The sequence below is a fragment of the Ambystoma mexicanum genome, chromosome 10, assembly GCF_040938575.1.
Source record: "Ambystoma mexicanum isolate Mex_15411 chromosome 10, UKY_AmexF1_1, whole genome shotgun sequence".
NCBI classification, from domain to species: domain Eukaryota; kingdom Metazoa; phylum Chordata; class Amphibia; order Caudata; family Ambystomatidae; genus Ambystoma; species Ambystoma mexicanum.
In genome coordinates this window covers 681,611,089-681,624,812 of record NC_090932.1, presented here as the reverse complement: position 1 = coordinate 681,624,812, position 13,724 = coordinate 681,611,089, and the positions used below count along the sequence as shown (strand labels likewise).

At 46.6% G+C, this 13,724-nt stretch overlaps 1 protein-coding gene across 2 annotated transcripts in view; it reads right to left on the bottom strand.

Annotated features, from left to right (window-relative positions):
* The window catches only part of XRN1 (5'-3' exoribonuclease 1), a 2,611,979-nt gene that overhangs the window by 1,715,960 nt on the left and 882,295 nt on the right, over nucleotides 1–13,724 (bottom strand). For both annotated transcript variants that reach the window (XM_069618274.1, XM_069618273.1), the window contains exon 15: nucleotides 13,490–13,609. In XM_069618274.1, the coding sequence (XP_069474375.1) occupies nucleotides 13,490–13,609 (120 nt within the window). The remainder of the gene's footprint in view (nucleotides 1–13,489; nucleotides 13,610–13,724) is intronic.

Here is a 13,724-nt window from a genome sequence, read left to right as displayed (position 1 = left end):
AATCTGCACATCACTGTGCTCGTGGCCATGGACCTGCTGACGCTATCTGTAGTGTCCAACCCAGACTGAAGGGATTCACACATGGCATCTTTGCCATCCTTCACAATAGCTAGAAAGCCATATCTTTCTTCCCCTTCGGGAATATGCTCAGCCTCTAAAGCGACCAATTCCACAGAGTGTGCGAAAACGTTGCTTTGGCACAGGTGGAGTTGGCACCCTTCAACGCCATACTCCCAGCAGAAAATACCTTGCGTGCCCATCCATCCATGCGCTTATCGTCCCTATCAGGAGGGATGGTAGGGTACGCTGCCTGCTTCGAGGTGGCTGTAGCCGCCTGAGCCACCAAACTCTCCCGAGTGGGATGTGTGGACAGGTAGCTGGGGTCGCTACAGGATAGGCGTTTTTTCTTCGTCAACTTGTTCACTGCCGGAATACTCTCTGGGGTGTTCCAAGTAGCAGCCAACCTCTTTTTCAATGCCAAATGAAATGGCAACACCAGGTCAGTGGACAGACCCTGATCCAGAATATCTGTAAAATCATCTTGATGAAACTGCACTGGAGGCCTGGCCCAGCCCAGGTGCTCCACAACTCTCAACATCAATCTCCGATAAGAGTCGGCATGATCCCCCGAATCCGGCCTACCAAATTCCATCATAGGGGAAGTGTAAAGGCCACTGGCATCATGCAAGGACTGACAGATCCTCCATCCGACTCTCTTCAGAAACTCCGCAACACCAGGTGTCCCATATGGAAGACCAAAAGGCCCGACATCCTCCTTGGACCTTTCTTCGTCCTCATAAATGTCATGGAGAGACTTAAAGAAGTCCTTCCTTGGGAGAGGAGTGCGCCTTTTCGCTGCAACAGCCTTCACAGATTTAGAAGTAGCCTTCCTCGGAGGGTCCACAGTCACAGGGACCTCCACCTGTAAATTCAGCGCAGATGGCATCAATTGCGCCAACGGCTTAGAGGGCCTGACCGGGGGCAAAGACCCGACAGGCACACCCAACAAGCATGTCACCGATGGCGTTGACACCTTCAAGGGTGTCGAGTATTTCACAGGTTTCGGCAGAGACTAAGACTGCAACCTGGACCTGGCACGTCTCTGGTGAACACCCGGTGCCTTGTCCGAACGGGCCTCGAAGACTCCCAGTGCTTATCACGCTGACCACCCGGGCCCAAAGATGCACGAGTATCTGGCCGAGACCGTTCCCTGCCGGCTTTGTCAGAAGGCGCTGACGGAACTGTGCCTTGGATTGAAACATCTTCAACCGGAAAGCATCCCACTCCTCCGGTGTCGAGGATTTGGTTGGGCAGGTCACCTTGTTCGAGGAGGCATCGCCCGAAGAGGACGAGGAAGGCGAATGGTGACGTCGCTTCCTGGACCTCCGCGATGAAATGACGAGGGGCGCAAACCACTGCAGGACCTGGAGCGCTTTGACTTCTCCCGAGGAGAGCCCCCTCTCAACTCGTCGGTCGAAATACCACAGACTTGGATTTACGGGGGTGGGACACCCTTCCTACCTTCAACTTCCCTGTACGTTCCCGCAAGGCCTTGGCAGTCAACGACTGGCACTTCGATCAGTCACGTGGCCATCACCCAGGCACCACAGACAAATTCTATGCAGATCTGTAATTGACATCTTGGAGCCTCAGTCCCGACATTTCTTGAAGCCAGACAGCAAGGTCATCGGGGTGGAAGAAGACATAATACAGTAACTTAGCAGTAACCACGAGGCGTGGCTATCCAGCCATGGTGTAGAACGCGTCTCCCTAGGCAGCCCCTTCTGATCCGAAGTCGATCCACAAAACATTTATTAATAACGACTCCTGAGCTCCAGAAATGCAGGCAAGGGCGTCAGCCAATGGGACTAGACTATAGAAAATGATATGTGAGTAAGGGAAGTTAGCATGGATGATCCTAAAAATCAAACAGACTGAGCATATAGCAGGAAGTGCAGTACCAGGAGACACGCTACCGAACCCCAGGGGTAGCCAGAGGTGGGATACTGCTAAGGCGGTATCACCCTGCCAAGTACCAAGCATCGGCCAGACCGAGAACGGGGCTAGATGCGGGGCAGCCTGAGATCCAGGGATGGAGCTGGGCAACAAATTGGGGATGCTGGAGGGAGGGAGGACGACGGGCAGAAGTTGGGATTGGGAGGGGAAGGGGAAGGGGAGGGCACGGGGGGAGGGAGTTTGATGGGGTTTGTAAGGGGAGTCAGCAACCACAACTTCATCTACGCAAGAGTAAAGCGGGAGGTGGAGCGGGAGGAGTAGGATATGGTTAATATGGGGGACTTAAAGATAGTGACCTGGAATGTGCGGGGGTTAAATAGTTACATTGAACGGAACAGGATTATGATGTACCCAAGACAGAATCGATATAGCATTACTACAAGAAACCCACTTGACCAAAGATAAACCAGAAACGATGAAGAAATGGAAGGGTACCACGGTGGGGGCCACATATTCAGGGTATGCTAGAGGGGTCTAACATGGGTAGCACCTCACGTTCCTTTTAAGCTGCTACAACAGAAGGCAGAAACCGCGATGGTAGAATGGTGTTGGTGGAAGGACTAGTGGGGAACAAAAAGGTGAATATCATTAATATCTAAGCTCCGAATAGCGACACCGCTATGTATTTCAGAAATTTGTATGCCAAGATCAGCCCATACATAGACGGAGAAGTTATAATGGGGGGCGATTTTAACTGCACACTGGATCCCAGGCTCGACAGATCTGACACAAAGGTGACCCGGCCGAACCCAGCAGCAAAGGCCTTAGGCACACTTATGCAAGATTTCCAAATAGTTGAAATATGGAGACGGCTCCATTCACAACACAGGGAGTACTCGCACTACTCAGCACAGCATAATTTACACACCAGGCTAGATTACATGTTTGTGGCTAACACATTGGTAGAAGACATGATAAGCGCAGAATACAAGGCAGCAGTACTATCGGACCACGCCCCGTTGGTTATAACGTGGCGAATCTCTCCGCCCAGGCCGAGGATTCCAACGTGGAAACTCAGAGCGGAAGTTCTAAAAGATACTATATTCAGAGAAAATCTGAGGGATGCCAGTAAAGAATATTTTGAACTAAACACAGGAAGTGTGCAGTCACCCAGCACGCTATGGGAAGCATTTAAAATAGTAGTAAGAGGGGTGGCAATCTCAAAGTCCAAAGGACTGCAAGGTGGCATATTAGAAGACCTTGCAAACTACGGAAAGAGAGATTGAGGACAAAATGCGGGAGGGAATGGATTCCCCAGAGGGGATTGAAGAGATGCGACAACTGCAAGAGAAATGCAGAGCACACTGGGAAAGGCTAAGTAACTTAAGCTTCAAGCGACACGTAGAAAGACAGAATGCTGAAGGTGATAAACCGGGCAGGTTAGTTGCATGGTTGTGCAAAAGTGAAATCCCAAAACAGGCGATTCGAGAAATACACAGTAGAGATGGCTCAGTAGAGGACACTCAGGAAGGGGTGAATGAATGCTTCCACAGATATTACCAAGAGCTATACGCAAATAAGAAAGAAGGAGAAGAAAATCGATATACTAGAGACACTAGAGGAGATTGATTTGCCTATGCTTGGTGATGCAGAGAGAGGCTAGAAGCACCACTTACATTGGAGGAACTAGAGTGTCATTAAAACCCTCCCCACTTGCAAAGCTCCGGGAGCTGACGGCCTCCCGAGCGAGTTTTACAAAATATATATGGCTGACCTACTCCCACCAATGCTTGCTATGCTGAACGAGGCATTTGACAAAGGTAGGCTGCCAGAAACCCTCAGGGAAGCGATCATTCCACTTCTCAAGCCGGACAAACCAAGCACCGACTGCGGATCCTACAGGCCGCTGTCGATGTTAAATCAATATAGTAAGATCCTCACGGCAGTGATGGCAAATAGACTGAAGCCAATGATAAATAGGCTAGTACACCATGACCAAACGGGATATGTCCCCCGGAGGTACATTTCTGATAATCTCAGGAGACTACATCACATTATCGACCAAACAAGGGGGAGCTCTGAAGAAATAGCGATAATCTCACTAGACGCAGTTAAGGCCTTCGACTCTGTCAAATGGCCATGGTTGATGGCGGTCCTACGTAAACGCGGGATGGGACCTGCATACTTAAAGTGGGCGGAATTACTGTACAGTGAACCAGTGGCCTGGGTCCGGACGGGACCGATCATCTCAGAACGATGGACTCTGGGCAGAGGCACCAGACAGGGATGCCGCTGGTCCCCTATGCTATTCATCCTAGCACTGGAGCCACTGGCGATATACTTCAGACATCACTACAGCGAAGTAGGCATTAGCACAAAAGGAGGACAGCATTTGAGATCGCTGTATGCTGATGACATGTTGCTGTACCTGAAATACCCTGAAGAAAACTTGCAGTATATTCTGGAAGCATTGGAACAATATGCAATGCTGTCGGGCATAACGATCAACCCACGAAAGTCCATTATGTTCCCCCTAGGCAGATATGTTGAGGTGCCACAATGTGAGTTGCCAGTAATACAGATTGAATGGACGATAGACACCTTCGGATACCTGGGGGTGGACATATACCACAAAGTAGAAAATGAACACAAGAACAACACAGAGAAAGCGCTAGAAAGGATTGAATGAAGTATAGCTTTTTGGGCACGGCTGCTTCTGACCACGATGGGAAGGGCGGCATTGCTCAAGATTATAGCACTACCCAGACTGCTACACAATTTCACAAACGTTCCATACATGATACCCACAAGGTTCTTCACCAGGGTGCAGTGTATATGTAGAGGATTCATATGGCATAACTCTAGGAACAGGGGTGCCCTGTGGAAATTACAGAACCCATACGACCAGGCAGGGATCAGACTCCCCTTTTTCGAGGTATATTACCTGGCTGGTCAGCTCCAGTATGGGGCAAGGCGGCTTTCCGAGGACACCACACCAGAATCCAGATTGTTGAGAGCGGAGTGTGCACCTTATTTCCTAAACGAGTGGTTATGGGTGGCCGATCCCCCGAAGGGGATGAGGGCTATGCTGCTGGACTTGGATCGGAAGCTCTGGCAAAGAGCCTGTAGGATGATGGGGAGCCCGCTACCTTGCTCCCCGCAAGTGCCCCTAGCAACATTGAAAGGTGTGGATACACAATTACGGAAGATCATCAGGGAACGCTGGGAACCAATGGGGGTAGCGACCCGGGGAGATATATGGCAAGATGGGGAAAGGATAGAATTCGATATGTTAAGAGAAGATACGTGCTTACAGAGCGGGCAATATATCACGTATGTTTGGATGATGACACTGAGTAGGAAAACGTGGTCAGAGATAGAACTATCCCAGCAGCTGGATGTGGACATAGAATCACTTCAGATGGTGTCAGAGGGGGTCATGAGATATCTCGGATCTACGAAATAATGTCTAAATTTAGGAAGTAATACAGATAAAGCAAGTCTGGGAAGAGGAGGGGTGATGATAAGTGACGGACTATGGGCGGGGATGCAAAGGTATCACAAGGAAGTATCAAGGTATGTCGGATTACAACAGATACAGCTAAAAATCACCCACAGAGCATATATGACCCAAGAAAATTGCTAAATTAACAAATGCCACTACGCAGACATGCCCGAAATGTGGGGAGAAGGATGCTGGGACGGTACACATGTTCTGGGCATGCCCACAAATAACAGTACTGGGCAGAAATAGTGCACCTCTTGGCTAGCAAGGGACTTAAACTGGAAGTGGACTCACTATGGGTGTGCATGGGGGGGGGGGGATTCCCCAAGACTGCGCAAATCTAAACATGTGAGCAAGTTAAAAGACCTGGCTTACATCCTGGCTAAGTGCAGGATAGCGATGGGCTGGAAGCCAAGTAAGAGACCAAATGTGGAAACCTGGTGGCAGGACCTCCTGAAGTGGGCAGACGCAGAAACAGTGGTCTGCAGGGAAGCGGCAGGTAGAAGGGGGGTGGGGGGGGAAAGGAAGCATTGACGCTCACTGCTTGGATACATCTAGTCGCGTTATTGTCGAGCACAGAACTTGAACCACCTGAAATAGATAGCTCCTCAGAAAGTGAAGGAGATGTAACGAACATGAGTTAAAAAAGAGACTTTGTGGACATGCGAGACTCTGAAGGGAGGGAGGGGGGAAGTTGTTAACTGTTCGTTTTTGAACACTATGTTGAAGTGCACTGAATGTAATTTGGTGCGGAAATATTTACGCACAGAGTTTTACCAAGCAAACATGTTTGCAGAAAAAAAAACAGAAATGAGGCTACCGGCGCCGTACGTGCTACTAATAACTTCCAATGTCGTCAGTCTCGACGGAGGCCTTCAAAGGACATCAACCTGACGCAATCGAGCCAGGGCGCGCACTGCCGGAAAAAAAAAATCCTAAGCAGCACAGCTGTGGACATTCCATGTCATAGATGAGGAATATGTTAGAGGACACAATCCATTCGAAATCTCAGATTTTTGATTAAGGAACTTCTATAGTCCTGGTTCCATTTCTAGAGCCTGTGTTCCCAAGCCTACAGCCCTTTGCTCTCTACCTGCAGTCCCCCCCCCCCCCCAGATCCTCTGCCTGCAGTCCACCCTGTTCGCAATCTCCCTGCAGTCAGTCCCTCTCCAGACCGCTGTCTGCAGTTCCCCCCCCCCCCGACAGCTGCATGCAGTCATCCCCCCGCTGCATGCAGTCATCCCCCACCGACCGCTGCATGCAGTCATAGCCCCCAACCGCTGCATGCAGTCGCCCCCTATTCTGCTGCCTGCAGTTTCATTGCTACCAGGCCATCGTTTCCAGTCTACATTTCACAGTAATTTCCGGTTCTCTTGTGTATGCACTTACTGTCTGTTAACGGTCTTGAACCTTGTTTACTTCAAACTTCTACTTCTTTCAGTGGATGTTTATGTGAAGATGTGTGCTACCTACCCCTCTTGGCCTCACACGTGAGTTTGCAAATTCATGTATCCAGCGTTTGGCTTCTGGGTTTTCCAGCAGGTCATCTTTATCCCTTTCCTTTGTTGCATCTCTGTATTTTAACTGTTTCATATTTATTAACAGTGTCCTGATTCAAGAGGCAGTCATTGATCTGTTCCTGCGGGTGCCGTCATATACAGGCTTGAGTATTGAGCTAATTGTTTCCTTGTCTATGCCTTAGAGTCAAGTCAAAGTAGTCCACTCCTGCTGCTCGTTCCATAAGCCTTCAAAGTAAAACACTAATAGAACCCTTTTAAGGCTACAATTCATTCATTTTGAAAAGCTTTATTCGGATTGACCATTAGCAAAAAGCAACAACACGAGCAGTTATACAAAGGAAATTGATAAATAGAATTTAAAACACCAACATATTATGACAATTTAGAAAAAGAGAACAAATTGATATACATATTTATAAAAAAAACCTTGTGGAGATGCCTCCTCCCAATGAGTCCTCTGTGAGGACAGCAAGCTTGCAGCCTCACAGGGATACAAAACAATGATCACACGGTACTGAGCAATCTACTTCTTAATAGCCAAGCACAATGCACATATCTGGCTGTAGAGAAAATAACTTTCCAGTCTAGTGAAACAACTAAAAACAACATAGCATCTCGTATTTCTTATGCTAAGCTCCAGCAAAACTGGTCTCAAATACCTTTGTCTCATATGGAGTGAGGCCGGACAAATTTACATAAAATGCAATAAGGTTTCATCAGATGCTTTACAAAAGGGGGGCACAGCCCAGAATTAGAACCAGACCATAAACTATTATAATGTGCAGTATGTAAGAACCCTAATCTGAAATACAGTTATAGTGAACACTCATAGGGTGGATGAATCTCGTCCAAAATATGCTTACAATTCCCTGTCATACTAATGGGTAAAAGTTCAGGAACTTCCTTCAAAGCACGGCCTGAAACCTCAATTTTCACCGAGTAATGGCCTTAGGTTTCTAAAGTTGACCCGAAAGCAAAGGCTGTCCGCATTCTGTGGGGTTACTCCAGAGGGATCCTGCATTCAACCCTGTTAACATGTTTTCACGTGCCATACCCACCCACAGTTGGCAGCACCAAGTGCATCTCTATAGGGGATCAAACCACAGGAAGAACAGAATCTCACCTAATACAGTGCTGGCTTTAGGGCAATCTGTGCGGCTAGAGGCCATATTTGAAGGTCCAAATAGATCAATGAGGTCGGGGCATTTTTGGGTAGAAAAAACTTTTTTGAAAAAATATTCTGAATTGGGGATAAACTTTTTGTGGGAGTATAACCCCCATATCTCAGCGCCATACAATACAGCTAGTAGGGCTTGCTTATCAAACCGCTCCATAGCTGGCGAGATTGCCCCACTTCCATGGCTCCGGAAAAGAAAAGAAGAAATGCCCCCACTGTATTAGGATAGGTTAACCATAGCTTTCAACAGTTGGCCAGCCCATCCTCCTGCTTCACTAAATCTAATCCCCAAATAATTCAAGTACCTAACTTGCGCCAAATCTCAACTTTCAGCTTGCAGGACCTTAACTTCTAATATAAGGTCCTTGCATTTCCACACAAAAATTATTAAGCAGGAATTTAAGACCTTTTGGAGATGCCACTCCAAAATATTTCCTCGATGTATAGTAAAAAAAAAAAAAAAGAGCAAAGCCAAGACGCATCCATGGCAGACCCCTGTATTTACCTCAAAGGGTTTAATTTGTTCCCCTCCTGTCCCAAAGCCAACTACCGCTGAGGTTCTGTCATTAAGTAATTTAACTGTTTATAGAAAAGGTTGTGGAACGTTTCTCTTCGTTAAGACCTGCCACAAAGTTTTCTTTTCTAGGGACTGAGTCCGATGCTGTTTTGAGGTCCAAAAAAATAACTTCATTTTAAGTAACTTTGTATATTTTTGGATGAGTAAAAACAATGGTCAACAGTTCCCCTGCTTACTCTAAACCCCACCTGCGCATTACTAATAATGCCAATAACCATCCACCACCCCTGCAGTTCAGTTTACAAAACTTTGGCGAAGGTTTTCCCAATGCAATCCAGTAGGGATATAGGGTGGTAGTTCTGAAGCCGCTTTTTGCCTCCCTTTTTGAACACTGGTGGCTTCTCTCCAAGTCCTAGTGACTCTTTTTGCTCTAATATCTGTGTAAACACTCTGGATAAAAGTGGGATCCAGATTAATGGCTCATGATATCAAATCAGACCCTCCATCTGTACCCAACTTCTGGGAGCGCAAGGCCTCCCCATTTCCTCATTCGAAATAAAAACCCCATCTGGCAGAATGGTCAGTGGGTCTTTACTACCCACCAGATCCCCCTCCCGACCCCTATCTGAGTATACAATAGAAAACTGGCTCCACCAGGCAACACCCAGTATGTAACATTGTAACAACCGCTCGCTTTAGCTCACAGGGGGGTGACCATTTCCCAAAATCTAGGCGTAGCCCTTTGTTCCATAGCCTCGGCCAGATCTTCCCAGGACTTTGTGTGTGCTCTTTTTTTGCAGATAAACAGTTGTTTGTACTTTAATCTTTGTGCTTGTAACACGCCCTTGTCTATCGGACTAACAGACCTGACAAGGGAAATAATCTCCCTTTTCGCCAATGAGCACTCTTCATCATACATGGGATTATTATTCCCCAGACTCAATTTAACCTTCCACGGGTGAACAGTCCAGAATGGTATTAAGGTCCTACCCAGAGTCTCAAATTCCACGACGATGGCCCCATCAAGAAGGTTGCGTACACAAATGGTGCCAGATTGCCCACAACGGCTGCATAGGCCTCATCTTTTACATCACTCTCAATCCAGTTCACCAATCTTCGAGCTTTTCTAGCATGCCCCTGCATCATAATGTTGTGGTTCGCCCTCCTCCCTGCTTGCCCTGCCCGGGGCCCGCATCTGTCCATAACACAACCAAGCGATAGGAGTTCATGGTCACTTTCTGTCATGATCTCTGCTTCCAAAAGGTCAGGGTTTTCCCAACTCCCTTGGAAGCAGATCCATAACCCAGGTTCCGAGGGCCAACCAGTCCCAATTGTGACCTTTTGGACCCATTTCTGGCGCCAGTGGCACCAGACTCATAAATGTGCCCAGTCCCAGCGCTGGAAGCGCCGGGCTCATAATGCTTCGGTGGACTTACCTGTAGCAGACCATGCTGCTTACTTGCCTGCCAGCTGAGCCTCTGATCCTCTTCTGTTTGGAACTACTTTTCCTGTTGGGTGGGGCAGGAGCCACTCCCTAGATTCAGAACACTGGAACTCTTCTGGAAAGCAGGAACTCTTTTGTTACCTAGACGTGGCTGTGGAAGGAGACACCTAAGCACTACAGGAGGCTATTTAAACCACACCCGGTGGATGAATCTTGCTTTGCGTTATTCTGCATCCTCTGCAGCAGAACGCTCATCGTGTCTTCTGCATCGGATCCTGGGCCTAAGGAAAAAGGCTTACCATCCTGAATCCAGTCTTCAGCAACATCTATAAAGACAAGAAAGAACAGGTTAGCATTCCGGCATCTGAAAGACAAAGGCTTACCTACTCTTCGTGCGCTCCGGAGGTCTTCACACTGCATTCCGGCATCTGAAAGACAAAAGCTTACCGACTCTTCGCACGCTCCGGAGGCCTTCGGCGCTGCATCCTGCATCTGAAAGACAAAACAAGGTGCGTTTAAAGACATTGGGGAACTTTGATACTCACGTGCCATTACTCCTTTCCACACCAACCCCAGTGGGTATTCCGGCACCCTGCAGCCGCTCCGAACTCGTACCTGCGAAATAAAAGACAGTTAGAGCGCATCGTGAAGCAGGCAACAAGCGCTTACTTACGTGCTTCCAGGCGCTTCTATTCAACATACGGACTCCATCTTCAACTCACTTCAGCCCGTCATCCGCCATCGCCGGAACCTGCAAAACAAGAGACATCATTGCTAAAGACTTTAAAGACAATAGAATTACTCGAAACTTACCGTTCGTGCAGTAAACGACGGACAGCAGTCCTCTGAAGTCAAGAGGCCTGCGCTACCGATCCAGTGAAGAAACTGGTTACAGCACCCTGCCCCGAGGCAGATGGAGAGCTCGGCATTCACTTACCTAAGGTGAGAGCGTTAACCTTTGGGGGTCTACAGGAGAGCAAAAAGGGAAGAGATAGGGACACCCCAATAACCCCAGTTCATTAATCCCATATTTTCTGTCTGCAGACATCTTACTCTTGAAGTCAGGCATACAGTGCACAGAGGTCCAGCCCAAAGAGCCAACCGGGTGCTACACATCACCTTTGAAGATACGGTAGTCGCCCAGTCAAGACCGGCGCCTCTGCGAGAATCAGGTGAGCGTTACACTTTCGCTCCCATCAATTACGATCAGATCTCTTGGTAATGATACAAGCAGACTCCACTGCCACTTTGTGGACTCTCTTAATAGGGACAGAAAACAAGGGTGGGATAGACCAGGCAGAATCCTGGTCCTCCCACAGGTCCTCAATGACTGGAAGTGGTTCCAACTGCAAGTTCATATCTCCCGCAAACAGGGCATACTGGTTTCCCAATATTGGAGGCAAATTAGAATTACACAATTCTTGGAGCTTCACTAAGGTCTCCAGGCCTGAACCCCCACTAGGTCTATAAAAATGGTCACCTAGTTCAGTAGCCGGCACCAACAGTTCTAAGTCCAGGGAGCCTGTATCTATGGGTTCCACCTCCCATCCCAGATTTTTATCAACCCAGATCTGTAGGCCCCCTGCGGTCTACCTCTGGGGCCATTAATGGCAGCAATCATTTAGGTTGCAAAGCACTGTAGGGGTAATGGTTCCATCATCCATGTGTCTAGCAGGAGGATGGCTTGGTGGTCTCTAACGAAGATCACACCAGGCCGGGTCAGTTGAGACTCGCTTTAAACGTGCTATGTTCCATGATAGAATTTTCAACACACCAGAGAGCTCCCCCTCCTTGAGTCAATCTACCTGATCCAGGTCTGTGGAAGATCGCCCCCTTAAGGCTACAATTGAACCCCCACCCCGACATTGTTGGAAACCCTGTGACTGTTCTGTGTATATGAGAAAAGAGTTGCAAACGTGTTTGACTAAGTTGGACTCTACCCTTTCCTGCTCAGCACCATTGTTGCTAGTCTATGCTTACAGCCAATCCTTATAGGTCTGAAGTATTCTTTTCCTTCCTGTCTCTTGCATGTCATTCCATCTTAAACTTTGGGGGTGCTGGTCCCAGTTCAAGGTTCTGGCAAATAGTCAAAAGTAAGTTGGTGCAAACCCCTGCAGGTTGGTTGGCTTTCTAAGCATTCAACAGGGGACACTTTAAAAATCCTCCTTGTAGTATGGTAATAGATAAAATCGTTCACTTATTAAAGAATAAATAAGGGAATATTTGGTTAAGAGCCAGAAACACAAGGGTAAGGATTTTAAGGGATGGTTGACACTCGTCAACAGGGGTGGTAAATAGCAAATTCTGAAACTTTCTGACAAATGAGCAGAATTTAAGAACAGAAATGATAATGAAAAAGTACCTAGACTGTAAAACTATTACTCGTAAGGTAAAATCCAAACCAACATTCCGAATGAGAAGTACACTTAGAAAATGGTATGTTTGTTTATAAAAAACAGAAACCAACAGTCTGCAAAAGGGATTAGTTAAAACACCTTCACAGTGTTTGATTAGCACATTTATTTTTATTGATTTGTGTATTCAGTTTAAAGGCAAACTTAAAATGTTCCATAAGCAACAGTAATATCCAAAAATATAAGAAGAGTTTATTGATACAGTTTTGCAGTTCCTTATATCTGATCACCGGTGTTTGTGGTCTGGCTCTATATAAACAAAACCGTCTAAAAAACAATGTACCCTCACATCCTTTGTCCAAGGCTACGATTTGAGACTGTCCCTCTGTATGCACCTGTATAATTGTTTGGGTATTAGTAACATAAAATGGGGTTCAAGCAGTTCTACACAGATATTAACAATATTATCTGTCTGTAGTTTACATCTCAGAACATACAATCTACTTATTTATTCTAGATAACAGGTTGAAAATGATTCTTGGTCCTTGATGCTATATCAACACTTACTATACATTATTGTCCCCAATGTCCATAATCAATTTCTGCAGATTTTTACTCTCCAAATATTTTACCTATCATTAGCTATTTCATATTTTATCTGTGTGGATTTTGAGTATTCTGTATTTTACTTATATGACCTGCTGTAAGACATAAATGAATAAAGCAAATCAATGAATGAATATTAAGAATTAGTATTTTGTATATCGGTTTACAGACTTATGTAGTTTTGAAGTGCTCCAAACCACAAGTATTAGTATCATCCAAATCAACTGGGCACATTGTGCTGATATTATAATGGACGAAAGAGTGAGTCAGCATTTCTAACCGGTTTACACTGAGATCACAGCAGCCAGTCCTCAACTTACTGGGCTATTTTAGCAGCTACAAGCATATTTTAAGTTTAGAGTTCACCTTTGCTCCAAGTGCGTAACCAAGGAGGGCATTCAAACACTAACCTCATCGATAAATGGGATCAGTACAACTGCTTCCCATTCTTGCTGCTTCCCATTAAGGTCAGTTTTAAAATCGGCAGGATAGTACTCGATGATCGGAGAATCTGGACTGGTCATCAAACTCTGGAAAAAGAAAAAACAAATTTATTAGCGTTCAGTAGCAAATGCTTACACAGAGACAAGCTCTGCCAATTATCTTTTTTAAACTGAAAAATTAGATCACCTATTTGAGCTCTTT